The 27890-nt window shown below is 49.1% G+C and overlaps 4 protein-coding genes across 6 annotated transcripts; 2 read left to right on the top strand and 2 right to left on the bottom strand.

Moving 5' to 3' along the window:
* The first annotated feature begins 3066 nt into the window (after positions 1-3066).
* On the top strand, positions 3067-8222 carry zbtb7b (zinc finger and BTB domain containing 7B). The gene is given in 4 exon segments (XM_029838769.1): positions 3067-3150; positions 4251-5042; positions 5044-5324; positions 5407-8222. Coding segments are annotated over 4 exon segments (1770 nt in total). The 5' UTR covers positions 3067-3081; the 3' UTR covers positions 6035-8222.
* Positions 8223-8397: 175 nt separating this feature from the next.
* LOC101076777 (NADH dehydrogenase [ubiquinone] flavoprotein 1, mitochondrial-like) lies at positions 8398-11461 on the top strand. The gene is made up of 10 exons (XM_003977624.3): positions 8398-8811; positions 9128-9210; positions 9285-9455; positions 9563-9746; positions 9821-10010; positions 10104-10316; positions 10393-10559; positions 10634-10715; positions 10941-11086; positions 11159-11461. Exons 1-10 carry the CDS (start codon positions 8728-8730, stop codon positions 11252-11254), a joined length of 1416 nt encoding a protein of 471 aa, XP_003977673.2. The 5' UTR covers positions 8398-8727; the 3' UTR covers positions 11255-11461.
* Positions 11313-18247, bottom strand: khdc4 (KH domain containing 4, pre-mRNA splicing factor). Of its 3 annotated transcripts, none has more exons than XM_011618802.2 (14): positions 18088-18247; positions 17554-17731; positions 17043-17171; positions 16895-16974; positions 16753-16805; positions 16491-16669; positions 14337-14548; positions 14199-14259; positions 13952-14012; positions 13595-13869; positions 13384-13527; positions 12955-13064; positions 12800-12885; positions 11313-11955 (listed from the first exon to the last, which is right to left on the bottom strand). In XM_011618802.2, exons 1-14 carry the CDS (start codon positions 18114-18116, stop codon positions 11726-11728), a joined length of 1827 nt encoding a protein of 608 aa, XP_011617104.2. In that variant the 5' UTR covers positions 18117-18247; the 3' UTR covers positions 11313-11725. The 3 variants fall into 3 exon arrangements, 2 of the variants coding, with proteins under 2 accessions (XP_011617104.2, XP_029694526.1); XR_003888930.1 differs by having other exon boundaries at positions 11899-11955; positions 12955-13036; XM_029838666.1 differs by lacking the exon at positions 11313-11955 and having other exon boundaries at positions 12744-12885; positions 12955-13036.
* Positions 18248-22371: 4124 nt separating this feature from the next.
* Positions 22372-25391, bottom strand: uts2r3 (urotensin-2 receptor 3). Its single transcript, XM_029838739.1, has 2 exons — positions 25174-25391; positions 22372-24118 (listed from the first exon to the last, which is right to left on the bottom strand). The coding sequence occupies exon 2, from the start codon at positions 24060-24062 to the stop codon at positions 22947-22949; it is 1116 nt and encodes a 371-aa protein (XP_029694599.1). The 5' UTR covers positions 24063-24118; positions 25174-25391; the 3' UTR covers positions 22372-22946.
* Between the last annotated feature and the right edge of the window lie 2499 nt (positions 25392-27890).

The raw sequence follows: 27890 nt of genomic DNA, 5'->3' as shown, positions 1-27890 counted from the left end.
GCTCTGCCAGCCCAATGAATAATGCAGCGTCTTCTCAGACCTCTGTGTGTGTGTGTGTGTGTGTGTGTGTGCAGGCCCAACAAGCACACACACCTAACAGTAAAGATGCCGGAGGGCTCGGTTGTCCTTGTGCGTATGTAAAAAAAAAAGTGTGTTTGTGTCTTCGGATCACGTCGGGGTACCGAGGCTCTAATTGCCACCTGCAGCCTCGTGCCCCGACTGGCAAATTCAAATGGCGATTCAAATTCTCCCCAGTTGCGCCTGTTTGTTGTATCGCCTGGTGGGATGCAAATGTCCCGTCCCGAGGGGGGAACCTGCAGGCCCGGCGCCTGCGTCGTCGCCTCCGAGCTGACACGGGTTCTGTCGGAGCGCCGCTGTGTGTTTTTAAACCCAGTTCTGAACATTTCTGGGTAGGATCTGGTGTGGTGTGTGTGTGTGTGTGTGTGTGTGTGTGTGTGTGAGAGAGAGATTTGTCCTCATCCCCCCCGTTTCCTCCTCCCTTCCTCTTCAGAAAAGGTGTCCCAGCAACACACTCTCGTCAGTACCCAAAAATAAGCGCTGAAACGGGCTTGAATTTTCAAACCTGTGAGAGAGAAGAACATGGTGGCAGGAGGACGAGGGTGTGATGGAGAAACGGTACGAGCTTCCGCCTTACTTTTGTTGATTCTGGAGCACAGTTGTAGCTTTACGTCATCGTTTGTCTAATTTTAGTTGGAACATCCAAATTTCAGACTTCTGTCTGAATGAATGCTTGCGTGTGCGTGTGTGTGTGTGTGTGTGTGCAGGGGGGTTGTTCTATATCTGTGAGCCTCTAACCACTTAAAACTGAAATACGGAGTGTTTAGCTGCAAACCTTTTCCTCCCACAAATGACAAATTTGACAGTATCATTTTTATATTTACATGTCAGGTGACTCAAAAACAACGCTCGGTGTCTTCGATGGCACGTATTTAGTAACGCAGCTCGGAACTACATGTCGGATTGTCACATTACAACACACACACGGGCGCACAGTCACGCCTTTACACTCTGGAAAACATCTGACATCAGAATTTAGAAAAGCGTTTCTCCCCCTCGGCCGTGTAAAGTCATATTTTCCCCCTCGATGCCGGAGTCTGATATAATTGAGGTGGACTGGGAAAACTTGCGGCCTTTAATGGAAAATAAGAGCCATAAAGAGTGAAGAGAGGGGAAAACAAGAGTCCTGCACGCAGTCATGGCTCCAGCTTTGAGTCTGTGCAGATGGAGTCCACAAACGCGTCCGCTGGACAGTCCCTTCATATAGAAAAACTGGCGCGTGTGCACGTTTCAACGGTCTCCATGAGCCGTTTGGCTCCCCTCCAAACTATTAAATGTACTTGAACCCAGCAGAAAAGTCGTGGCTGTGAGCTGTAACGATGGCTGTATGTTGCCTAAAGAAGAAGAATCCCGAAAGCTTCGGCGTTAGGGTTAGGGTTAGCTTAAGCGTTCAGTCGTTAGCGTTGTTGTCTTAAAGTTCGATTTCTTGTCAAGAGGAAAAGGGTACACATAACGAAAGTAAGGGATGAGGAAACGGTAACGCTGCAGAGGAGTTGAATTGACGAGAGGTGGGAGGAGAGACCAAAAACAGGAGCAAAAAAAAAAAGGTTGTTTACAACAAGTGTGGCCTTACAGGCTTAAAGGCAAAATGCAGACGCTTGAAATCGTGTTGGACGCTCGTACCTGAACACAACATCAAGTTGTGTGTTTGTGGTATCGGCCTGTTGCTTGTTACAGTAATTACAGAGTGTTGCAAGATTCAGCAACTCACAACGTCGTGTCCTTGGTTAGCAGCAAAACAAGGTGATGGGGAAGGGGGGGGGGGGTACATGCTGTCTAGTGTGTGTGTGTGTGTGTGTGTGTGTGTGTGTGTGTGAATGACTCACAGACAAAACAGAAAAGTTGATAGGAAGTGTTGAAAATTCTTCATGAGCTCATTATTTTCCGAAAAAGTCTCCGTTAATAGCTGTACGGCTAAGATAAGATTGAAAAACCAACCGCCCGTCACACTTTTATGGTTTTTCTGCTCCGGAAATTTAACCCGTTGCTGTTCGCTCCTCGGAAACGTCCTCCGCGTCTGGCTGCTCGGGCCTTCTTTTCTGGGGTTCTGGGGTCGGGCATTCACATTAATGGAGGCAAACAGACTCTTGTGCGTGTCCAAGTTTTATTTATTTACACATAATCCTAATCTGTGCTCAGAACAGCGCTAAAAGGGCTGTTTTCTGAATAAATCTCATCTCCATGATTGAATCTGTGCCTGCCAAAGGTGTGTAAACTGCCCTAAAGGTGACTTTGAGTTGGGGTCGAGTGTCCAAGTGAAGTCGCCTCGCGTCATTTCCAAAAGCAATTCGTCGCGTTCAGCCTGAAAATGTCGGAAAGGGAGACGGTGTGACTGCGTGAAATGTTCAGGACACGTGCCCCCTCGACTTCCTCCCTGCGGCTACATACAACTTTGGCACATTCGCCCCAACCTGAGCGCTGAAAAAACGCAGCATAAAAGCAGCAACACCGACGTGCGGCTGAGGTTTGTTGGGGTCGCGACTGTTTAGGCAGCTCTTTGTCTGTCGCATTCCGCGTTACCTCTCATTCTGTCCCTACCCAAATGTATGTTTTTACACTTTTATGACTCATAACGCCAATATGATCGCTAATGTGCTCAATTTAGACCAGCGCGTATTCCTCCGCTGCTTTGCTTGGATGCGGCTCTTCTTCCTGCCCGGGTCGCGTGAACTTGTGCTCGGCGAGACGCAACGGCCGTTTCTGAAGGAGGAGACGCTGTTTATCGGAAAAGTGCTCGGAAAATGGACCGGCGGGGGGGCGCGTAGGCGATGTTGGGGGGGGGGGGGGGGGAGGGTTATGTTAGAATCTGCCTCCGTCAGTCGTGTAGCTTTTTTTGGTACGACAGGAAGGAGCGAGCGACTGCACGAGCGAAAGAGGTAGACATCCCCGGGGATGAACGCCGACTTGTGACGGCGAGATCGGACTCTTAAGTGGTGCATTTACGGGCCGCGGGAAATAAACGGCACTGGTTTTTCAGGCTCGAGGTCGAGAGAAGAGCCGAAGATGGACGGCGGCACGCGCACGCTGCCTCGCCTCCGGCTGACGGTGCCGGTGCCCATGAAGACGGGGAAGGTACGCTCACGCCAGTCTTTCGAGCACATCAGCAGACCAGAATTTCGGGGGGGGGGGGGTTTGAAGCGTTTTCGGGTGAGAGGGACCAGATACGAGGGGGTTTAGGCGGGCGGCTAATCTGGGGAGGGATTTCTGAAGTTGGTTGTGCTCCAGCCTTTCTGGTGGAAACTGTTCAGATGGGTTTCGTTGCATAAATCAATAAACGGCGAGGGGGAAAGAAAACACGCAGGTTGGCATACAGCAGTGTGTGTGTGTGTGTGTGTGTGTGTGTGTTTAACAGGGTGTGTTTAGAGCAGGTTAGTCAGGTGGATGGAGATGAGCCCTCTGGGCACCGTCTGCCTGCTCTCATTGGAAGACCAGGTGGCTGCCAGTTTCTACGGGAGGGAGATGGAGGGCAGGCAGGGTGATTCTGGAGCGCCGATTGTTTGTGGAAAATCTGGTCTGTGCGGGTGTGTCGGGGCGGGACGAGGTGTGAGCTCAGGACACCGCAGCAGCAAAGGTGTCTCCTCCCTTTTGAAGCGGATGGTTAACCTGGCGACCTCCGACGGTTGACGGACCCAACCGTCGGCCGGGTCAGCAAACGAAGACAAACGGTGTCTAACCCGGAGTCCGAGGACGCGTTCTCAGGTCACCCGCGTTCATGGCAGTTGTCATAGTGGTAGCTGTTCTTGCTGCTTTTTCCTTCCTCATTCTTTCGCTGGTACTCCCCCCTTTACCCTCGCTGGGTTGTCACTTCCTCTCGCCGGTGCGCACTCGTTCCCTCCCGTCGCCCTCCTCCACCGGCCCTCCTGCTTCTCCCACAGGTATTTTATTCAAACCACTAATGCTATAAAGGTTTCACGCAGGAATTAACCTACTGCAGCAAGGTTAGGCCACCTGAAGGAGCTTGCATAACCCTGCGTCCGCTAATGTCGCCCTCGTCAAACACTTGGTCTTCCTGTCGGGGGAGAATAGTTCCTAAGCCTGGTTTAGATTCTCCCACAGTCACGCTATGGGGGATTTATTTCCGGTTCTTGGCGAGCGCTCTGATGTTTGTCAACATCCAACCGAATAATTCCCCTCAGATTTGGGCAGTCACCTGATTTTTCCTTCTTCCGCAGGTGGTGATGTCTCCAGGCGAGGACGGTCTGATTGGGATCCCCTTCCCGGAGCACAGCAGTGAGCTCCTGTCCCACCTGAATGACCAGCGGAGGGCGGGGCTCCTGTGTGACCTCACCTTAACGTCCCGCGGGGCTCGCTACCCAACCCACCGCTCCGTCATGGCGGCTGTCAGCCTCTACTTCCGGCAGCTGTTCGGGTCAGAGGAGGGCGGCGCCGACCGTGGGGGGGGTTTCAGCGTGTGTCAGCTGGACTGCGTGGCCCCCGACGCCCTGGATGCCCTGCTGGAGTTCGCCTACACGGCGACTCTGACCATTCCGAGCTCTGGGATGAGAGACGTGCTGCAGGGGGCTCAGCTTCTGGGGATCCAGTGCGTGGCGGACGCGTGCAGGGACATCCTCGGGGAGACGGCGGAGGCGGAGAAAGAATTCCTGGGGGAGCCCAGAGTCCTTCAGGCCGACGTGGTTAAAACTCCGCAAGCGGAGCGAGGGATGGTCACGCTGTCCCGAAGAAAAACGGACAAAAAGAAGATAAAAAGCATCAGGCAGCATCACGCCGCCCCCCCCAGTCTAAACCCCCCCCCCCCCCACCTCTCCCATCCTGCAGTCTTCGCCTGCGTCCGACAGCTTCCGCTCTCTCCCGTCCACGCAGCCGCCCAGTCCGGAACAAGAGGAGCTCCGTCACCACCCAGAGCAGAACGGAGACCCCCGGGGGGTCGGCGAGATGGCGAGAGTGCCCACGCTAAATGGAGGCTTTGTGCACTGGTACAACGAGCGCCCGCACTTGGCCCCCCCGGCCGCTGTCTCCGGCGACAGGGTGTCGGAGGACGACGACATGGAGGGGTTTGGCGACAACGACGCGCTGATGGGAAACGCCTCCACGCCCACGTCTCTCGCCAGCCAAGGGCGGGCGGCCGCCGCGGCCGTTGCCGGGAGGAAGAGGAAGTCTCAGACGCCACAGCAATGTCCCGTCTGTCAGAAGATCATTCACGGGGCCGGGAAGCTTCCCAGACACATGAGGACACACACCGGGGAGAAGCCGTTCCAGTGCAACACCTGTGGCGTCCGGTTCACCCGGTAGGCAGAGCCGCACGTCTGCTGTCGGAGTCGTTGGCGGCGATTTGCTCACTTTTTGTTCTCCACCTTTTGTCTTCCTCAGGAACGACAAGTTGAAGATCCACATGAGGAAGCACACGGGCGAGCGCCCCTACACCTGCCCCCACTGTCCGGCCCGCTTCCTCCACTCCTACGACCTCAAGAACCACCTTTCCCTCCACAGCGGAGCGAGGCCTTTCGAGTGCCCCCTCTGCCACAAGGCTTTCGCCCGAGAGGACCACCTGCAGCGCCACCGCAAGGGACACAGTTGTCTGGAGATGCGGACGCGGCGGCCGAGACGTGGGCCCGACCACTGGGAGGATGGAGGGGCGGGTGTGAACGGCAGGGAGCAGTCCAACCCCCTGGAGGCATTTCCTTTGCAAGCCCATCCCTCCGTGTTCCTCCCTTCCTCGGCAGGAGACGGTGGGAGCGGGTCGGGCCCACCGCTGATGTTCCCGGGTGAGGCCGAGAGGGGACGCTCTCTGGCGCTCCAGGCGCTGGCTCACCTCGGTCCCCACCGGCTGGCGGGCTACCCGCTCATCCTGCGCAGTCTGGACCTGCGAATGGGGAACCGGGAGGCAGAGGTGGAAGATCCAGGCCGCCGCCGCCGTTCGCCGGCCTCGCACCAGGACCAGTGGGCGGATAAAGAGAAAGAAGAGAGCGGAGAAAAGGAAGCAGAGGAAGAAGAGTAGTGGAAAAAGTGCACGGGGGTGTGAGCGTGCGTGTGGTCCGTGTGGTAAAGCGCCCACGATAAAAATTCTCAGGGGGCTGGACTTTTGACCTGCTGCTCCCTTTCAGAGAGCGCTTAAAAAAAAAAAAAAAAGGACAAATATATATATAAATATATATTTAAAAAAGGGAAACGGGTTTTCTGAGATATCTCTAATCTTTCAGGCTCTTGGTATGTGATTTCATTCAGCATTTACTTTCCTTTTTTTATGCATCTGCAATTTTGAGCTTTTGTATTTTCGAGTCGTCGTGATGGAGGCGGGTACGCTGTCGCCAGCTGCTTTCAATTTCACTATGCAATTTAAACTCCAGAGCTGCATTTCAGAATATATAAAGATGTATATTTTAGTTACGACCTAAATATATAAATTCTGGTGCAAGTCAGATCTATAGTAACACAAGCAGGTGGTTTTTGTGACTACTGCCCTCTAGTGGTTTTCAGGGAAAAGGCAGTCTAATTAATCAAACATGTTCTTTACGTTGCACGAAATAATGCTTTTTCTTTTCTTTTTTTCTTTTTTTGCGTGTCTTTTGTTTTCTTTGTTGTGATTTGGTACCAAACCAAATATTTTAGTTGAGCAGAACTTCAATCTCAATCTAACAAAAGGAGCCGAGAGTTGAATTGTAGCCAATGTTGAGTATGAAGAGAAGATTCTTCCAAACAGTTTTGAACAGCCATGAGATGGAATCTGCCTCCGGTTCTGATTGTGTCAGGGCGACGCAGCTCTGCATTAAAATGCGAGACCAAAACAGAAGAGAGAAAAAAAAAAAAAGATTGTTGGTGTTTGCCCAAAGGTTTAAGTCTTCCAATGCACTCTTTTTTTTATAAGGGGTAGGTTAGGAGATAAGTGAAATTATTGCCCCTTTATTTCTGTACTTATTTATTTATTGTTATTTATTGTAATTCTTCTGCTGACACCGTTTTGGTGAGACCAAATCCAGGGTTAGGGTACAGATCCACACCACACTATGCTTCATAGATGAATGCCTTTTTTTTTTTCGGGTGGCTGCCTCTTCTGCCGATTCGTCCTTGAATGCGGTCTTTGCACATTGAATCCAGTTGCAGGTACATTCCATCCTCCGGAGCGCAGAAAATTCCCTTCTCCTGGTGTGAAGACATTAAACCGTTCGTATAGCTCTTAACGTAGCCTTTCTGTCGGACCAACCCGTCTCCGCGTCGGCAGTGAAACATGCGAACTGTTTCACATCTCACTGCACGGCGGATCGTACCAAAGGGGCCACGTCGTTGACCAAAGACCCCCTCGGCTGCATGCTTCCCCGGGACCAGCTTTTTAGGGGCTTTTGCAGGTTGCGGTTCAGCCCTTGTTTGAAACTTGTCCTGCGACTACCTGGTGTCACAGTTGCGCTGGTGTGGCCTTGTGTGCACTCTCCACTCCTTCCATTGTAAAAGTTTTCTATTGTTTATTTGCACTATATTTGACAGCCCCCCCCCCCCCCCCCAGACGTTCAATATCTGCTCCATAAACTCATCTAGTTCAGTTTAAGATTGTGATTGAAACTATTCATTTAAAACTTGCATCCATTAAATGCTCCTCCTAGGTGGTGTACAGAGCTACAGTCAATATATGTATATAGATATATACATTGGGATGACGTTGCCTTAGATTTTGGTTTTTCCCAACAACTCTCAGGAATCCTTGAGCAATGCACTAAGTGATTATACAAATATATCATGGGAAGAAATCATTTGGTGCTGTGGGCGAGTGACTGTAGGTGAGGCTAATGGATGAAAAGTTTCACTGTTGGAAAAACCGGATTAATTAAACCTATTGTATTGAGATAAAAATAGGGACATCATTCTGATGAGAGTAAATGACGGGCCTTACTGGAACCAGTCCTACTGGAATGTGAGTATGACAGTTGTTCCTGTTCATGAAGGTTGTTGGTGTTTCCACTCGCAGCTTTGTGTGTGAATGGGGGCGAAGCGATGCCAGCTGTGAAGTGTGTGTTACTATTTGAGCTGTTTATTTCCTTGGCTTTGGTGAAGGGACCTGGGGTTTGGTCCCAGTGGAGTGACCACATTATCAGGGATACTTGTTCTTTTTTTTGGTTTGTTCGTTTTTTTCAGTTTTAGTGGAAGTTCTGTTTCAGTTCATGCAAAGAAAACTAATAAAGAGCTCTGTAAGCTGACATTTTTGTTTCCGGGTTGTTTTGCGGTCTGAGAAATACTTGAGAATTTGGAAAAAAAAAAACCCACCACCAAATACGCCAGTCGTTCTGCACCAGAAGGGCGACGAGCGCCACCTGGTGGACATTTACTGACCCTAAAATACAAGAACGTCTTATTGACGCTCATGTCATTTAATTCAATAAGTAATGATCTTATCAAACTACAAAAATCGACCTAACCGTTGATCAAGCAATAAACACAAACGTTTGTTTTAATCTTCAAAGCATCTATCGGTGCCTTTATTTGGCTCTCGTGCACGCGGTACCTGTCCTGTACCTTAGGAATCGGAAGTGACGCCATCGTAAGCCTCTTAGTTTAATTAAGCTGAAGCAGCAGACGCACTTTAACGCAAGCGCGACCAGAAATCGATGTGATTGCGTGAGAAGTTGAAAGTAGGAATTGAAAATTCCGAGTTTAAAACGGACTGAAGTGAGTTTGGGGCCTTTGTTTGCGACCTCGCGCAAGATGCTTTCTTTGCGGATGCTGCGCGGCGCTGTGGTGCGTCAGATCACTCCGCGTCTCGCCTACGGGAGTGCAGCGCAGCCCCAGGTAGGCCTACTTTTTCAGAAGAATGGAATTAAAAAGATAATCTAATTTTTAAAAATTAAAACAAAAAATCACGTCATGTGACCTTCCAACAGATCTGTGGATGTTATGTCGGTGATTTTACTTTGTTGATATTATTTCTATGTACAAAAATACTCGTGTCTGTTAAAACTAAATCATTTGCAATTTGAAGCCTGGCTGTTCAATAGTTTTGATCTCTTGGCTATTTTATTCAGTGTACATGTTCAGCAGATTAATTGGAAGCTATTGATGTATTTCACATTTCCTCACTTGCACTTGTATCCTTTCGCAACATCAGGTAAAGCAGAAAAAGACCAAATTTGGCCCTCTGAGTGACCAGGACCGGATATTTACCAATTTATATGGTCGTCATGACTGGAGGTAAAACAAGTACAGAATATGACAGTTTCCAGAAAAATCACTGGGAAAACAGGCATTTATTGTCTTGTTTCTAGACTCAAAGGAGCACTCACAAGAGGAGACTGGTACAAGACGAAGGAGATCATTCTAAAGGGGTCCGACTGGATCCTAAATGAGGTAAAAATCTCAGGACTTCGAGGAAGAGGAGGCGCTGGCTTCCCCACAGGAATGAAGTGGAGCTTCATGAACAAACCCAACGATGGCAGGTAGATCACACAGTCTAAGAATGCCCCGATATAGACCGGACCCGTCAGAATCCACCCATCGCTGATCCACTCTTTGTTGTACACGTCCTCATGTTTACTGTGTTAAGGCCCAAGTACCTGGTGGTCAACGCTGACGAGGGGGAACCTGGGACGTGTAAAGACCGCGAGATAATGCGCCACGATCCCCATAAGCTAATAGAAGGCTGCCTGATTGCGGGCAGAGCCATGGGCGCCCGTGCTGCGTACATCTACATCAGAGGAGAGTTTTACAACGAGTCCTCAAACGTCCAGGTTTACGGAGGGACACGTCTGGTTGGTCGACCCAGAGACGCGCGTTCCAAAGTAACGGTGGTCTTCTCAAACAGGTCGCCATCAACGAAGCGTACCAAGCTCAACTGATCGGCGAGGACGCGTGCGGCTCGGGTTACGATTTTGACGTGTTTGTGATGCGGGGAGCTGGCGCCTACATCTGCGGGGAGGAGACGGCGCTCATCGAGTCGCTGGAAGGCAAACAAGGGAAACCCCGACTCAAGCCGCCGTTCCCTGCAGACATAGGCGAGTAGAGACGGCCCATTCGGGCTCGTCACGGGATCCTCGTCACCATTTAAGGTACGAGTTTAAAACCTGGCTGCTCCCTTACTGCATCAGGGGTGTTTGGATGCCCGACCACGGTGTCCAACGTGGAAACGGTTGCCGTGGCGCCTGAAATCTGCCGCCGGGGCGGAGTGTGGTTTTCAGGCTTTGGCAGGGAGAGAAACTCTGGGACTAAACTCTTCAACATCTCCGGCCACGTCAATTTCCCCTGCACGGTGGAGGAGGAGATGTCCATTCCTCTGAGGGAGCTGATAGAGAGACATGCAGGTGCGTCTGCGCGCCACCTCCGTGGTCGCGGTCGTGCGGACAGGACTTCAACCCTGATCTCCTCTGACTGGTGCAGGCGGAGTCAAAGGGGGGTGGGACAACCTTTTAGGGGTCATCCCGGGCGGCTCCTCCACCCCCATCATCCCTCGGCACGTGTGCGACGACGTTCTGATGGATTTCGACGACCTGGTGCGTGCACAGACGGCGCTGGGAACCGCCGCCGTCATAGTGATGGATAAATCGGTAAATAAAATCCACAGATAAATGCAAAGCTCTGATTGGCAACCGGCGAAGACACGTTGTCCTCTCCTCCCCAGACCGACGTGATCAAAGCCATCGCACGTTTGGTCAGGTTCTACAAACACGAGAGCTGTGGCCAGTGCACCCCCTGCAGAGAGGGTAAGAAGCAGCTCCAACATGGGAGAGACTGGAAGTTTAAGCAGAGGGAAGGAAGGAGACTGTGTATTCAGGCACTCGGGAGGAAGCAGGAAGTGACGGGTTTATCCAACATTCTGATTGTTTCTAAAAGGGTTTAGAGTCAGAGTTTAACGTCTGAGACTCGGACAATCTTCCCATTGAGCTCTGTGTCTTTCTCGGAATGGAAGGTGTGTTTCTGTTGCTCAGGGGTCGACTGGATGGATAAAATGATGTGGAGGTTCGTCCGAGGAGACGCGGTGGCGTCGGAAATCGACATGATCTGGGAGCTGAGCAAGCAGATCGAGGGCCACACCATCTGCGCTCTCGGAGACGGGGCGGCCTGGCCCGTGCAGGTCCGGGCCGGTGACGGTGGAAAACCAAAAAATACCCCAAAATAAAACTCATTTTGCATTCTCCATTTGTAGGGATTGATCCGACACTTCAGGCCAGTCATGGAGAGCCGCATCGCTCAGTACGAGACGACAAATCCTGTGACGGAACGAGCAATCGAAATGGTCTGAGTCCCCCGAAGCTGCTCCTGAGTACAATTAACGAGACAGATTTAGGAATTACAAGTTCCAAGTGCAAATAAATTATGTTTATTTCATAAAAGCATGAAATTGATTCAATAGGTTTACTACATTTCCCAATATGATCTGTACAAAACCAGTAGAATAAATGGAGATGGTGTAAATGACTGATGGGGGGGGGTAAGGCGTTGTGTATTACACCAACACATTGTGATTTATTTTACAATAACACTACAGTCACACACTCATCTGAGGTGTTTCTCAAAATAACAGAGCAGCAGAGCATCTGACTACACAGGTTTGAATCAGCAGAACCATCACCACTCCATGGGTTCATCATCAGGGTTCCCAAACCTCAACCGGAGCCCCTAAAATAAAGGAGGAATCGGCTTGTGACCAGTCCCCCCCGGTAGAGCAGGGGGGCAGAAAAGCATCAGATGTCCCGAGGGAAGCTGTCCCATCTCAAGGCGCCATCCAAAAGGGGATAGTCTGCGACGGCGGCTGCGTTTTAGAGCGAGAAGACTGGGGAGGGGGGCAGCGGTAGCCCTGTATCCAGCCTGAGGATGGAGGTAGGGGGGCGGCCCCAGGGTTACCTGGCCCTGAGGGTTTGGAGGAGCAGTGGTCTTCCTCTTCATCTGAGGAGTCGCCGCTGTACGCCACCAATCCGGTTTTCAGTCTCTTTACTGCGGGCTCTAAAAGAGCAGGAATGCAAGCGGGGGGGGGGGGGGGGGGGGGGGGGGGAAGAGAGAGAGAGAGAGAAACATACAAGCAGCAGCAGCAGTTTGTGCACGTTAAACATTTCAAAACAATTGGGAGAAACGAGTTGTTATTAGATTAAAAACATATGGTCGGGGGGGGGGGGGGGGGGGGGGGGGGCAGCCATTTGGAATCAGCCGTAGGTTGGCGGGACCGACAGTGTTTTGGGCGCCCAATCAAGAGGAAGGACAGCATCATGGGACGAGTCACGCCCCCCCAATCAGAATCCAGCATCGCCCCAGAGCACCATGAAAGAGAGGGAGAAAAAAAAAAAAGAGAGAGAGAAAAACACAAAAACACAAAGAGGAGAGATTGACGTTAGTGAGGAAGTGATGAAAGCGACATCACAGACACCCCAGAACACGGCGGGGACTCCCCCAACAGACAGCTGCGCTAAAACCCGCCAACAATCCACAAAAGCTCCATCACAGTGGAGGTTTGTTGCCGCGGCAGCAGAATCCTGAAAGAATCGTCCCTCCTCACACGCGTATCGCGGCACACGAGCACACGTATGCGCGCGCTCGTTTTTACTCTCGGAGCCCCTTTAAGAGCCCAGAACTACGGAGAACATGGAGTCTTTGGTCTGTGTGTAAGTCAGTCGGGTGATGAGCTGCACCAGCCGTGGTGGGAGGACTCTGGAGGTGCGGAGAGGCGCTACAGTTTGGTTTAGGAGGCTTTTCTTGTGAGCCGATCCAGGCTGAGCTTATGGAGGGATACGTCTACAGTGATGAGCTGTGGACTGAGCAGAGACTTTGTCAATCCACAGGACAAGGCCCTTACCGACGGGGCCTTGCGCCGTCCCTCTCTCTTCCATTCTGGGTCTTGCTCCGTTCACAGGCAACGACGGCGGAGGCATTAGCTGCCTACTGCAGGAGGGAAGGAGGCACTTTAAATGTGTTCCTAAGCTATTAAAACCGCAACACGATGCTACTTACTTGTCCCTCTCGCTCAGAGGGCCAGAGGAACTTGGGAGTGTGGGTCCGGCGCTCTCCGAGCTGTCCACTGAGAAGCCTGCACCTAAATTAGTCATATGAATGGGTCCATGCTATGAGCAGAAAAACACAGGCTCCATTAGCAGACATCCTCCTCTAAACCCTGCCCTGAAACTTTATGAGTGAAAACTACAGCATTAGTTTAAAGCTCCAAACGTGGCCACCACGAAGAGCTTACCACCAGTCTGACAATACTGACACATTTCCCAGCCACTTTGAAAGATGCTTAAAGCTGATCAGTATCAACTATGTTGTGTCTGACACTCCTCTTTAACAAGGAAAGGAAAAGGAAACGAGAAGGAAACGCCGAGTGGTGCTAACTCACTTGTTTCGGTTAAAGAAGCTATTTAAGCAATTAACTCGTGTACACACCTGGTATCCGAGCAGGTTGCTGTTCTTCTCGTCTGGCACCTCCTCCGTGAAGCGTCTCTTCTGCGGTGGGTTAGCAGGATTGGCGGGAGGGGGAGCTTTGGGTGGTACTGTGCTCGTCGGGGGAAAAGATGCAGGAGGGAGAGTCTGGAGAGAAAAAGCTGATTGGAAATAATCCGCTTTAGCTGAGCAACATTTGGAATTCTGGTCCTACCTGTGGCATCGGGCCTGCAGCAACAGCGGGCACAGGGACCAGAGCTGGAGCTGGGACAGGCGTGGGGGCGGTGGTCTGGGTAGGGGGGAGGGGGTACTGAGGAGGCACGCCGAGGGGCGCCGCGGGGGGTACAAGAGCTGGGACAGTGTAAGGTGGAGGGACAGATTGTGGCTGGGGAGGTGGAACAGGCAGAGGGTAGCCTGACTGGTATCCAGTGGTGGGATAGTAAGGAGGCTGTGGAGAGATCCCGTTCACAGCTGGGGGCTGCGCGAAGCCTAAACGTCAGGTTAGAAGAGGTGAACGTGGGGTAACGGTGACCAAGGCTGCAGCACAGACCAGGACAAACAGCTACTGTACCTTGTTGTGAAGGCATCATTGTGTTCATTTGACTGAGGAAGCGAGAATACTCTGCATGAACCTGAAAACACAAAATGTGACGGTGCGTGAGCTGTAAGCTTATCTACCAGCTGGTAAACAAACAAACAAGAGACATTAGGCCCCATTTTCATTCTCATCCCATTTAAATAAAGAACAATGCTACATCAGGTCTATAGATAAAGAGATTCACAGATCTATTGCAGCTGTAGGTGAAGAATTAACTCACAGTTTGAAGCAAATTCTCACACAGAGTCTTTGCTGCTGCCAGCCCTTCAGCTTTAGGATGACTGTGGAGAGAGACACCTCCGTTTAGCTTTTCTGCCAGCTGAGTCGTGCAAGCAGGAACCATTCTGAACAGCGGCACCTGATATAGATGTACATGGGTTCAAAGGCCTCTCGTCCCGAGGCCGGCTCCAGGCAGCCCGACCCTTTCCCTCTGAGGAAGACTTTGGCTCCTGTCTCCGCCTGGATGTGCTGCAGGTATGAACACCCCGGGCCCTCCACGCGCTCTTTGACCACAAAACCAGGGACTGCGTGTTCAAGGCCAACGAAGATCTTATCTTGGACGTAATGCATCTGGAAAACACATAAAAAGGTCGTTAGTTACGTTTGTTTTTGACATTACTTGACTTTGTTTGCCATTACGGCAGAAGGCAGCTAGTTTCAGTAAACACTAGTTCCCACAGTCGTTGCCTTGACGACGACAGAGACGCTTTAGGAGGAAGATTTCCTAAAGTAACCACTTTGTTCTGATGTCCTCCCTGATAGGGCGACGTAACACGAGGCTCTGAGCATCCAGCAACAGAGCAGCGGCGCTCTCGGGTCGTACACGAGGACGAAGCGAGGACGGGAAAATGGCGGAACTTTGCACGGATAGTTGGGAGGAGAGACCAGCGCAAGGATGGGCTTGTTCAATCACCGCTGGAAATTCAAACAACGCGCTCAGACACATGATGAACACTGAATTATGTTTGGAAACTGACACCTACAGGGTGGGAGGGGGAATCTGGATACACAAATATATAAAGCGCTGATACAGTGGTGTCGCCTTTAATAATATATAAACCTGTATGTATGTATTTAAATGTAATAAGTATGTATTTAAAGCACTGCTACTTAATGCACTAAATCTTCGAGTGCACTAAATAGTGTGCACGGCTCATCTTTTCTGCTGGTGTGAAGCCTGAAGAGCGATAGATTTTCTGCTGGTTGACGCTGGGGGAGTTACAGGAATCTGTTTAGCACGTTCTCTAAGGCGGTTCTGTCCAAACCCAGTCCTGGAGGGACCCATCCAGATGAGTTTCCTCCCCTACCAGGTAGACTTTCCTTGCTTTCCTGACTGATATAGCATAAATCCCTCTAAGACTGGACCCTGGCGCCCCTGATCTAAGGCGTATAAAACATGCAAATGCTAACAAATGATGGAAAACAGGTCACCCGGATGTCGTGCATAAGCATTTCTGCTGAACTCGTGAGATTCTTGTAAAGTGTGAAACGTACTAGCCAGAGCTTGCTTTGTTCTTATTTTTGCAGCGTCAAGACTAACAAAATCTTCGCCGTAACTTGCGAAATATGTGACACGTTTCGTGCACACAATTCACACGGGAAGTAAAAAGTGATTGTGCTTCAGTTAATGCCGTTAATCTTTTACACTGGTCATTACTACCGTAATCACATTTTCACAGACAATGTTTGCCATTAAAACAACAATAACAATATAATAACAGATTTTCCGACAAACGCCTCGGCCAATATGTTGCATTTCATGCAATCTGTATGATCTTAATTCACTAATTTGATCAGTGACGATAAAAGTGTCATTTGAGAAGCTGCCATTGCAAAGATGGCAGCTGCTTTGCGTTTTATCTGCCTCACACGTTTGTTTGCTGGTGGTGTTACCAGCTAAAGATTCAGGATTCAAACACCTTTATTATTCGTCACAGAGAGACTGGCTGAAAACAAGCACGACAAAGACGTAAGACACACATTTTAACCAATAACACGTGATTGGTTTCATTTTAAACAAAGCAAAACAAACCAGACATGTCTCATTAGTTTAAGTGTGTTTTTTTTATCTCTTTGTAGCATTTATGTTTTGAGCTCTGTCACAATGTGATGGACAATAAAGTTTTTTGGATCTTGAACATGGAAACACAAACATGTCAACAGTGGGGGGATGTGAAATGTGCAGTAAACGTGTTACAGAGAAAGTAAATAAATGACAACATGTTCAGTTGTTGCAGCCTTTATCTCTGTCTCAACTTGTGTTGGTTTGTCCTGATTGAACGTTGAACTCATTTATGGCCAGCCTCGGACGCCCCCTAGCGGTCATTGTTGTAAAATAGTTTAATCTCGGACAGTTTGGGGTAAAAAGTGTCAAACATTGGCAAAAAGGGCAAAGTAGTTTTTTTAGATGATGAGTAAACAATACACAAGTTTATACAGTAAGTAAACCAGTTATCTAAAACACACATAATAAAAAGGTAAAATAAATAAAAAGGTAAAAGCACCACCTTACCCCAGACTGAAAGTGTGATTTGTGTTGGGACATGGGGGGCAGTGTGGGGGGGCCCGGGCTGTGCTGCTGGTACACTGTGACTGAAGCTGCACCGGGGGAAAAGGAGGAAGCGGAGGATGAGGCGGTGGCAGCCTTCACCACACCGTTGGTGATGATCTCCTTGATTCTATTAACCGCCCCTAAAAAAGACGGATATTAGTGCGTTTGGAATAAAGACAAAAGGGCAGCAAATCAAGACTGAGTGAAGGAAATTCCACTGTACTGTCAACAAGCTGTCGAGTCTGTCCTTGGACATGCAGATACAGAGGTCTGTCTCTGAAAGGAAAAAACAACAGGACGTTCAAGCATTCATTGTTTGTTACCTATTTAACCGCTTGAGTTCCTGGAAAGGAGAGGAAATTCACCCCGGGAGAGCTTTCGTCTTCTCTTCTGCCGCCATGTAACGGCCTCTGGTTGACACAGCGGCGCCGCTCACTTTACTAATCTGAAAAGAAAACATTTAGACGACACATCGACCGAGACTGAACAAACACTGTCTGTGCTTAAACCGACCTCGTCCTGCGTTTGCCCGCGTGTCAGGAGATTCCGACAGGTGATGGGAACGTCGTTGATCTCAACTTCAGCTACAACAAGATCATCCTTTGCTTTTGGTGCCACTGGAGGCTTCCCCACGCTGATAACCTGAACAAGAAATGGGAGGAATAAAATGCCTAAACAGCGATATCTGTACAACGAAAGAGCGAAAGGAGCCGTTTTTTACTTTTAAGTAAACGTTTCAAAACAAAAGGTCAATTCAGATTTACCAATTTGTTAGACATTTAGGAAAAACGACAGAAAAAAAACAGCTTAAAAGTACTTAAACACAGCCATAAGGTTGTACACATCAGAATCAATTCAAATTCAATCAATCAAAAAATGAAATATTGATGAGTGATAAAAATGCCAGACACCAAAAAACAAATATTTGCTTTGCGTCTTCTGTGCAGTTTCCAGACCGCCTGTCAGTTTATTAGGATAATGAAGTGCTTTAAAAGCATAATTGGGATTCCTTTCCACACTTTACCCTTTCTGGAAGTCCTGGTGTGCCTATCTGCGAGGGTTTCAGCTTGCCTTTGGCCACCAACATGGCATTTATCTTGGCAGCCACTGCAGCTGCAGCATCCAGGGCACCGGTGGGGGCAGCTTCAGCCTCCCCCGTCCCACCAGAACCCGGGCCCGGCTGGTCCCATTTGCTGCGGCGGCTGGGGGAACGCCAAAGAGAATTCAAACTAATGTTTGTCAATACTGGAATAAATGCTGTAGGTAAAGAGAGCAAGCCCAGTAACTGAACTGAACCGCTACAACGAATGCTAATTTGTGGACTGCTTTCAAGCTTACAATTTCAAACAGTAAAATGTACACGTGGATCTTGAATACACAGATTCTTTAAATAGAAGGTGTAACTAAAAGGTAGCCAGCAAGACGCAATAAACGACAACAATCCGCCATCGTTACATAAACCCGCTAACGTCAGCTAGCTAATCGGCTATCAAAAAGATCATAAATCAGCTCAGAAAATACATAGCATCGTCTATAAAGAGCTGCTTTGAAAACCTACCCGCTGTTATTGGTTCCACAAAATGACATAAATGTCTTGTAAGGAGCAAATAATCTTAATGTAAAACAAAAAAGGCAATATCCTCTGTGGTTCTGATCAGAACAGGTTTACAGACGGACTGCAGCTGGTCTTTCTGCTTCGACTACCAAATTCACGTCAATCTACCGATCTTATGTCCGATGGTGCCCCTACTGGTCAGTCTGGGCATTACACGTTTTCGTATATATAGCCCCCTCTGAGAACATTTTAAGATAAGATAACATGGACGTCATTGATAGCAAAACTAGTTATAGTTATATTTATAGTTGTAGTTATAGTAATAGTTGTAAGCACACTACCGTTTGCTGCCTACCATGCTTACCAAGACTTTCCACCCACCATAATGTAGTTCTCGCTCACACCACAAAGTGGCGCCAGATAGCGGTGTAATTCGGAGCGCCAATACAACGAGGCAAATCGGTTATTTTCTACCTAAGCAAAAAAAAAAAAGCACCATAATTTTAGAGGATTTATTTGGGCGGTTTGAAAGTGCTTATTTTGTGCAGAATAGACTGCATCACGGTACTTTTTTTATTAAGTTCTAGAATAATCACAAACATAAAACGATTAAAAAACAAACAGGAATTTCAACGTGCTTTACCAGCATACACTTTCATTGTGACATATGAAAAAAAATACAATATTAGACAGCAAAAATAAAACTTTGCGTTATTATATCACATAAAATTGTCTGCTCTTAATGGCAAACACATTATTTATCAAGCAAGTGGAGTACATGAGTAAAATCTCTTCGTTTGAAGGATGCCAGTGTTAAAGATGATGATGATGATGATGATGATGATGATGATGATGATGATGATGATGATGATGATGATGATGATGTCCACTACAGGCAGATTAAGGTTAGAGATCAAGGCTGTGTTGCTGGTCCAGGCTGTTCTGATGTGCTGGGTTAATCTGGCTCCACAGGTGTTCTGTTACTGACCACCCAGGAGATCAGAGACGTGGCGCAGGGTGCAGGTTACCGTGGAAGGTGAGAACTCTGCATGAGGCCAACGGGAAGCTCCGGCCTGAACAAGTAGAAGCCCTGGGAGAACGTCTTTGTTCTTTGTTTCACGGTGTTCAAGTTTTAAGTCAGTCTTGGGGTTGGAGTTAAGGTTAGGGTTCAGGGTTCAGGGTTAAGGTTAGGGTTCAGGGTTAAGGTTAGGGTTCAGGGTTAGGGTTAGGGTTCAGGGTTAAGGTTAGGGTTCAGGGTTAGGGTTAGGGTTCAGGGTTAGGGTTCAGGGTTAGGGTTAGGGTTCAGGGTTAAGGTTAGGGTTCAGGGTTAAGGTTAGGGTTCAGGGTTAGGGTTAGGGTTCAGGGTTAAGGTTAGGGTTCAGGGTTAGGGTTAGGGTTCAGGGTTAGGGTTCAGGGTTAGGGTTAGGGTTCAGGGTTAGGGTTAGGGTTCAGGGTTAAGGTTAGGGTTCAGGGTTAGGGTTAGGGTTCAAGGTTAGGGTTCGGGGTTCAGGGTTCAGGTTAGGGTTCAGGGTTAGGGTTAGGGTTCAGGGTTAGGGTTCAGGGTTCAGGGTTCAGGGTTAGGGTTCAGGGTTCAGGGTTAAGGTTAGGGTTCAGGGTTCAGGGTTAAGGTTAGGGTTCAGGGTTCAGGGTTAAGGTTAGGGTTCTGTTCATGCACCAACAGGCGTCTCAGCATTTTGACAAGTGTAGATGATGAGTTTTCAATTAACTTCCACAAATTTAAAATATGTCGTGATCTCTGATCACAAATGCCAAACATCTTCCTTTTACCAAAAATTCAAAAGATTCCAAAAGATTCTTCTCTGATTGTGAAGTTTTCCAAGCTTTAACACTGTTTTTTAATCCACACCTCCTGACTCAGAAATGAGCCCCAGTGCCGCCTAAATCGATTATCTCCCCACATTTTATCTGCAAGCATGAACCAACTCTAGATTCCACACAAGCAACGTGTCAGGGGGTCAGAGGTCAGCGCAGCTTTGACGCCGACGGCCGACTTTACAGGCAGGAGCTGAGAGAAGGGAGGGGCCGTCGCGCCATGTTTACTGTCCTCTCTGGTAAGAGCCCATGTGCGAACCCTAATATCGATGTCGGTTGATATAACCTCCGGCCTTTAAGGCATGCGAGCCTGGTTTTTGCCTGATCCTGGTGGCTAACACCGAGACGTGAGGTCAGGGGCTGTGATGGGGAGGGGGGCGCGTTATGGTGAGGTTACCAAGGACTGAACAAAGAAACACTGTCAGCGCTGGGTTTCGGAGTTTGCTGCGAAACCAGAAATCACAACGTTTTCTTGGTTTTGTTGGAATCTGTCTTTGCTCTAAGCTTGGGCATAAATTACTTTGTTCGCTAGGGTGTCACGTCACAGTGGTTTGTTAAGTAAATCTCATCTCAAGTTTGTTATTGTGCCGTTTCATTTTTTTTTTTTATCTGTCTATCGCGCAAAAGCTGAAGTGAAACAGGCACCATAGAGAAAAAAAGGGGGACAAGAAGCGATTCACAGGAGGAGAAACAGATGGAAAAATTGAATTTCAGAGCAGGAGGAGAGCGAAAGGAATCTTTTTTGTGTATGTCTGGAGAGAGCGGGAGCCTCTTATGCAGCTCACAGCGGGAATTTGGCGTGGGCCGTGGCCTCGTCTCGTCTGCCCAGCGGGGTGCTTTCCTGAGCGGGCTGCCCAGGGGAGGGGCACCTGCGGCAGCCTCAGACACTGGCCGAGGGGATGGTGGGATGGAAAAGATGCTTGGTGGTTCCAGGAAATGGACACATGCTGGATCTATGAAGGTGGGACAGAGTGACGACCCCAAAAGAAAATATTTGCCCTTGTGTTTTCCGCATGGAGGACGGCGGCGGAGGAGGAGGGGGGGGGGGGGGGGGGGGGCGCTGGCAACCGTCTTGTGACTAACGAAAGCTCGCGCAGGAGAACAGAAGTTATGATTGGAGCGGCGGGCTGATCAGCCACGTTGCCAGCTGAGACACTATTTTCCATCCAGCTGTTGGGCTGAGCAAACATGATGTATTTGAAGTTTATCAAACAGCCAGTCATCCCTGCAGACCCCAGGGTGCCTTCATCATCGCATGTGCCCCCACCAGACTGAGAAAGCTTAACGGGCTCTCTGCGCTTTGACTGAAGAACGGCTTTACCTGCGGCTGTCCTGATTTTGAAGACACGTGGAGGTGGTGTCTGGGGAGGGGGGGGGGGGTTGTCTGCATGAAGTTTCCCTGAAATGTTCTGCGAAGGTCCCAGTTGTGTGTGAAGAGGTGGATGGATATTGCATTAACTTCGCAGCAGATGCGCCTCCTGCGGTGTGACCGCACAGGGCTCTGGTAATAACAGCAGTGGGAACGTTCCGCTCTGAGTCCTCCAGGCCAGGTAAATGGAAACACATGGCAGGCGGCGTCCACTACAAAGGGCCGCTGAAATAACGCCATGCCTCCGCCGAAAAATTCACACACGCAAATGTGTTTAGTGTGTGTTTCGATAGCTCGTGCAGCAAAAAGAAATAAACCCCGCGGTGGTTCAGGAGTTCGGCAGGAGGGGTTCGTGTTCCACGTGGTTGTCGGTAGATATATGTTCAAATAAACGCGTGGCCCTCGCGCGGCGCTGCGTTTGCTTCGCATTCAGCGTGAAATCGCACAGGAAAACAAGTTAGCCGGGCGGGTTTCAGAGAGGTCAGCGTCAAAACAGGCGGGTTTGCTGGAGCCTGATGCTTATGTGTCCTGAGGATGAGCTGTGTGTAACGTTAGCGTTAGCTTCTGTCTAATGAGGGCAGACTTTAGCTTTGTTTCTTCAGGGTTTCTTCTTTGTGCCGCATCACTCTTTAGGTCTTCACTTTAACACAGACAACCTGGACCACCAGTGTCTCAAATTGCCAATAAAGACATAAAACTCACTGATTAATAACACTGAATGAGGGCAATGAAGAAGTGTTAATAAAATAAAACATGACGTTAACTAATAAATATATAGGGTTAGGGTTAGAGAGAGGGCCGTGCAGCCAACGTCTCCTCCCTTCTGTCAATGGCCAATATTTGCTATTCTGTGTCAAAGAGCAGCAGGGTAGCGAGGACAGAGCAGCCTTTGAGTGGCGTAGCCAGTCGCAGGTCGCTGCTGCGGGGGAGCCAGGAACACCAGCCAGCGAATGCACGCAGCGACACAGGCGCACACGTGCACACACGTGCACACACGTGCAAAATGTAAAACTTCCTCTTATAAAGCACTTCAATTCCTCAGGGGTGTTTGTGTCTGTTGCTTAAACATCCAATGACAGGCTGAGTTAAAGAAAGCATATTTTTTATTCACATATTTATTATTGCACATCATTATAATCGTCGATTGCACCCACACAAGTCGAGGCCATGCAAAGCACAGCGCGCTATAAAACAAGGACATTTTCTAACTCAACATGCAACTCCTGATTATACAAAATAAAAACAGTTGTTTTTAAAGAGGAAACGATAAAAGGCCATTGTCCCACGAAATTATAAATCATTATTTCACTGAAATTGTTTTAGAGAAATGTCCCAGTGAGGTCCCGACCAGTAACAGCTGGTCTGTTCAAAAACAAACCTTTCCTATGAGAGAAAGGGCTCATTGGAAGCGCGGGGGGGGGTGCGACACAGAGCGCAACTCCTCTGTTTACTGCAACAAATAAACACACATTATCTGATACGACCAGCAGGGTCTGGGAAACGTTCACTGTCAAAAGACTTGTTGGTTGTCTTCTCTTGTCATGAGCCATTACTAGTGCTATCCTAGCTTAGCATACGTCGTTATCCTCAGGCTGCAGGATAAATGGAAGTGCTTCTACGTTGCTGGCAGACAGCACGCGCAGTCCTGGCGCCGCCTCCTCTACTGCGGTGGACTGCTCTTGCGGCAGAGCTGCTCTGCCGACTTCAGCGTCTGCCTGTTGCGTCTTCGTTTTCCAGTCAATAAAGTGTAGAAGAAAGGGTTCACGCAGGAGTTCCCGTAGGTCAGCCCCGTCAGGATCCGATTCACCGTCACCTGCGTCCCCACGGGGACCGTCCGCAGCATGTCGGGTTGGTACAGAGGCAGCAGCTGCCAGATCCAGAAAGGGAGGAAGCAGGCCCAGAAGGTCAGAACAATGCCGAGGATGAGGAGCAGGACTTTGGGTTTGGGAGCCCGGGGAGGCCCGGCGGTGCTGCTCCCGCTGGCCCAGACTGGCTTGGTCTGAGACACCCAGTACAGTCGGCCAAGGGTGGCGTACAGCGCTCCGATGGCCAGCCCGGGACCGAGAATGCTGGTGCAGAAGAGCACGCTCAGATAGGCCTTGGAGCTCTGCTCGTCCCAGGCCGGCACGCATAACTGTCCCTCCCGGTTCTCCCCGTCCTCCAAGTGGAGGGTGATCATCATGGGCAAACTGAGAGCCACGGCCAGCCCCCAGGCCAGTCCTACGCGTAACAGGCTGGAGGAGGTGGAGGACGACGTGTGCAGAGGATGAGCTACGGCCCGGTAACGGTCCAGACTCATGGCAGTTAGAGTGAAGATGGAGGCGTGCATGGTGAGGAGGTCCAGGCTCAGGAGGAGGCGGCAGCCCAGCTCCCCGAAGGCCCATCCCGAGGCCAGACTGTCGTACACGATGAAGGGGGCGGTGAACAGGTAGAGCAGGTCAGCGAGGGCCAGGCTCAGCACCTGGAGGTGCAGAGAGGACGAGGAGGACAGAGAGGACACGGGAGAAGAGGACGGAGAGGTGGAGCTGGAGAGGCAGAACGGCATCCGCGTCAGGCAGCAGCTGGGGCCCGGCCCTCGCCTCCTGCGGCCCCGTCTGCGCCTCAGCAGCAGGCCAATCGTGTACAGGTTCCCTGCGATCCCCAGCAGGGAGAGCAGGGACAAGAAGGAGCAGAAGAGAGCGGTGGAGGCCAGGCTGGGGGATGGAGAGACTGACGGGGGGGACGGGGGCACTGAGAAATTGGGGAACGGGGAAGGTGTGGAGCCTGAGGTATTCATGATGTGAAAACGTAACGTTTTTAGTCAAAGGAGAGCAGCCAGTGAACATTAAGAGACTTTAAGATGCAGCATTGAGGGAGAGCAGGGGGGGGGGGCAGAGAGGAAGGGAAGAGATCAAAAAAACAATTATCATCATCACTTTCCGCGAGGCTTTTGTCTGCTTTTACTCATGTAAAAGATAACAAACCAAAATAAAACTAACTAAATCTGCAAATACGTTCAATCCCTGTACAGACAAACCAGACTCAAACATATTTTGGGGCAAAATTGTAATGTGTCCACTAAGGTCAGCGGTGGGAGACAATAATTAGGTTGAGTGTTAAGCTAAAGGTGTAAAAGGGATTTGCAGGTTTTATGCTGTTGTCGTTGTATTTCTGGCATCTTGGTATTTTTGCTCACTAGTAGTGTAACATGACAGGAGTATATATATATATATATATATATATATATATATATATATATATATATATATATATATATACACACACATAAAAAGGTCTGAAGAGACTCTGACAACACGTCGCCTTGAGTCATTTAAAATGATCCATTTCTTCAATGACGGGTGATTTTTTTTCCCGGGGAAATGTAATCCGGGGGGGACATGAAAGCGGACGCAGGGGGCCCGACAGAAAAGGCCTGCGCGACACATGGTGACCCACCGGGGTTAAGAGCTACCCGTCAAACTGTGGAGGAGAAGTCGGGCCCCCGCTGTGCCTGGTGGGTTCCTTTATAACAGCTGTCTTATATTCCTGACAGATGCTTTCTTACGGGAAATCTGTGCGTCCATATAGTCCATGTCCATATAGTCCATAGAGTAGGACCAGTTCCCTTTACACCCGCTATAGCACACAAATGATTCCAGTTTAATTTTTTGGAATTATCTGTATTTAATTCTAAGGGTTTAGAAGACTGACCTAAAAGGCCGAGCAGATTTAGGGAATTTTAGATCATTTAAATCTTGAATAGTCCCATTCTTACAGTAAAAGACAACAGTTGAGGTTATATGATCAAAGTTAAAACTACTTTTGAGGGGCTTGTTGAGACTATAAGTGAGTATATGGTGGTTTATTAATATTGATATAGTTTAACAACAAAAAAAAAGGCTCCTTACCTTAAAATATTTTTTTCCCCAATGCGGTAAAAACGCTTTTCCAAAAATTTGTTCCCATTTTGAAAATATCCTCAGATTTTTTTTGGGGGGGGTGGTAAATTATATTGTTCGGGAGGCACAAATTTTAGAAACGTACGTGGCGACAGCAACGTGCACGCCGCAAGTCCGACGGTCCGCTGTTGGGCTCTGGCCTCGGCCGGCTCAGGGTGTGTGTGAGTGGGAGTGTGTGAGCGTAAAAGTGGGAGGGAAAGGATGCTGCTGGGTGAGGAGGGGGCTTATCCTGCATACCGGGTTGCAATTGGCCTGAAAAACAGGGCGCGGGGAGTCCCCCTTTTTTCATTTCATAAAAACTGAACCATTAGAGAGCCTCACTGTTAAAGTCGAAGGATGTCTGGTGTCCCAGGGGCCGTAGTTCATCATCACATTAGCAACAAGTCTCACTTCGCAGCATTTGTCTCCATGATAATTAGACTTTAGAGGCTTTAAATTACAGAGAGTAAAACGCTCAGAGTGAAGATATTTGTGGTTTATGGTCATTTTATTAATGCGAAATTTGACTATGCCGCGGTGGCCTGGGCGCGTTTGAGTCGGGCATAAATCACATGGATTAGTCAGTGAAAAGACTTTACATAAAAGTCAAGAGCGTGACCATAAATGGCTTCATAGCGTCATATTTTGGCTGATACTGACGTGCTGTCGGAGTGGCAGCTATGGCCCCTAGATCAGGCTATAAAGCTACCAGTTTAATAGAGCCGTAAACCTCCTGTTTATTCAGTCATGATTTGGGCCCTTTGGTGTAGAGTTTGCAAATAAAAATGAATTGTAGAGAAGACTATGAATTATTAAAGCACTTATATAAACAATATAAAGATTTCCTCGAGCTTCATGACTTTTAGTGCTTTGAAAAAAAGAAAAAGATAAACTTTTACGCTACAAGAACACAGGAACCTTCCATTCTCCAGGAACTGGAGGTACTGAACACACACACACACACACACACACACACACACACACACACACACACACACGTACAGGGACGCCCACAGTAGTTTCTAATCAGCCTAATGTGTAGTATTTGGACTGTGGGAGGAACCCAGACAGGCCTGGACAGCAGATGCCGACTCCACACGGTCGGAACCAGGAGCCTCCGTACGTGGCTGCGCTAAACGCGGGGCTGTTGTTGCACGAACGTCATGTGTTTAAATTAGACTTCAAAAACATCATATAAACTTGATTTTGAGTTATTCTTCCTCGTGGAATGGTTCCGACACGGCGCGCATGATTTTATGACACGGTGCAATTACGTGGCACGGTGTCCAAACCTCGACCCAACAGCAACACCACATACGCTCGTGGTCACACGCAGGCCTCCCGCACCCCTCAGAAGGGATTTATGTGCTGATTTGGTGTTGGAACGACGGAGGAAATTAATTTTCCAGTGCCCTGGCCTGTATCAACACTCGATCATGTCAGAGAAGTGGTCAGACCTGAAGCCCTCGTGCAGAATAAACAGACCTTTCCAGCAGAAATCTAAAGCATCTCCCAGTCACAGGAGTTGTTTTTGGCCGCGCCGTCGTACAACCCACAGCTGTGGTTTGCCAGCTTGAAGAAGGTGATTTAGTTATGACTCGGCAGCAAAATGCGCACGTCTCACACTGGCGGTGGTGTGTGTGTATGTGTGTGTGTGGGGGGGGGGGGTTCATACATGTGCTGACATACATGAGATAGACAGAGACAGGCTGTGAAGATGAGAGAGGGGTGGAAGGGGGTACATACCTATCCCCACGGGGAGTGAGGAATTTGAACAAATACCTGGCACGGGCATGCCAAAATAGGGACGGGAGGGGGGGGCGGGTGAAGGTGGGGCTGGGGGGAGGCATGGGAAGCCCGCGCGCCCTCTTGGGAGGACAGGAACAGGTAACAGATCAACGTGAATGGAGGCAAAGTTTTCAGGTAGGTGACAGAAGGCGGAGCTCATTATGATGTCAGAACCGTCTCTGAATGTAAAACACATAAGAGTTTACCCGACTTTTCCAGGCAATTCTTTGGAACACATCAATCTCATTATATAAACTGTAATTACATTAATATGAGCTATAGATGTGGTCGCTGTGCTTTGACCTGCTGCGTGTGTGTTTTCCACTCTAATTAATGTGCTCCGGTCTTTTAATTTGAAAATTGGAAGGACAAAAGAACAAGCAGAACGACCCAGGCGCTCAGGCCCGACAGACCGCCTTAATTTCGATTTTCTTATCTTTGCTCTTCAACAAATCACTCAGGCTGAAACTCAGCCCAGCGTATTCAAAATACAACCACAAATAACTGAAGTATTTCATGACGTACATAACAGTCTCCTTAAAAGAATCCAGTAAAAATTCATTAGAAAAACAAATATTTTGCAGATTCTGCCGATGAGTTATCTTGTTAAGGTATTTATGTTCAGAGATCCACCTTAAGTGACCACAAAGTAACACGCTGGGGTGTCTTTTTTCCTTGATTCGGGCGTTAACAAGTCACATGACCACCCACCTCCTCCACAAACACCGCTAACGGCTCTCCAACCTTCCCCTGGCTGCCCTTCTTCTCTCCAGTCATTTCGTTAATTAGCTCGGACATTTCTGAGCAGACTGACAGATTGCCTTCCACGTTCCCGTTGACCGTCCGCACTCTTGATTAAATGGGCGGACACTGTGTGGCACGTGATCGATGGCGGCGCG

This window comes from Takifugu rubripes, chromosome 7, assembly GCF_901000725.2.
Source record: "Takifugu rubripes chromosome 7, fTakRub1.2, whole genome shotgun sequence".
Classification (NCBI taxonomy): domain Eukaryota; kingdom Metazoa; phylum Chordata; class Actinopteri; order Tetraodontiformes; family Tetraodontidae; genus Takifugu; species Takifugu rubripes.
Note: the sequence above shows the minus strand (reverse complement) of the source record. Positions and strands in the feature narration are given on the sequence as shown.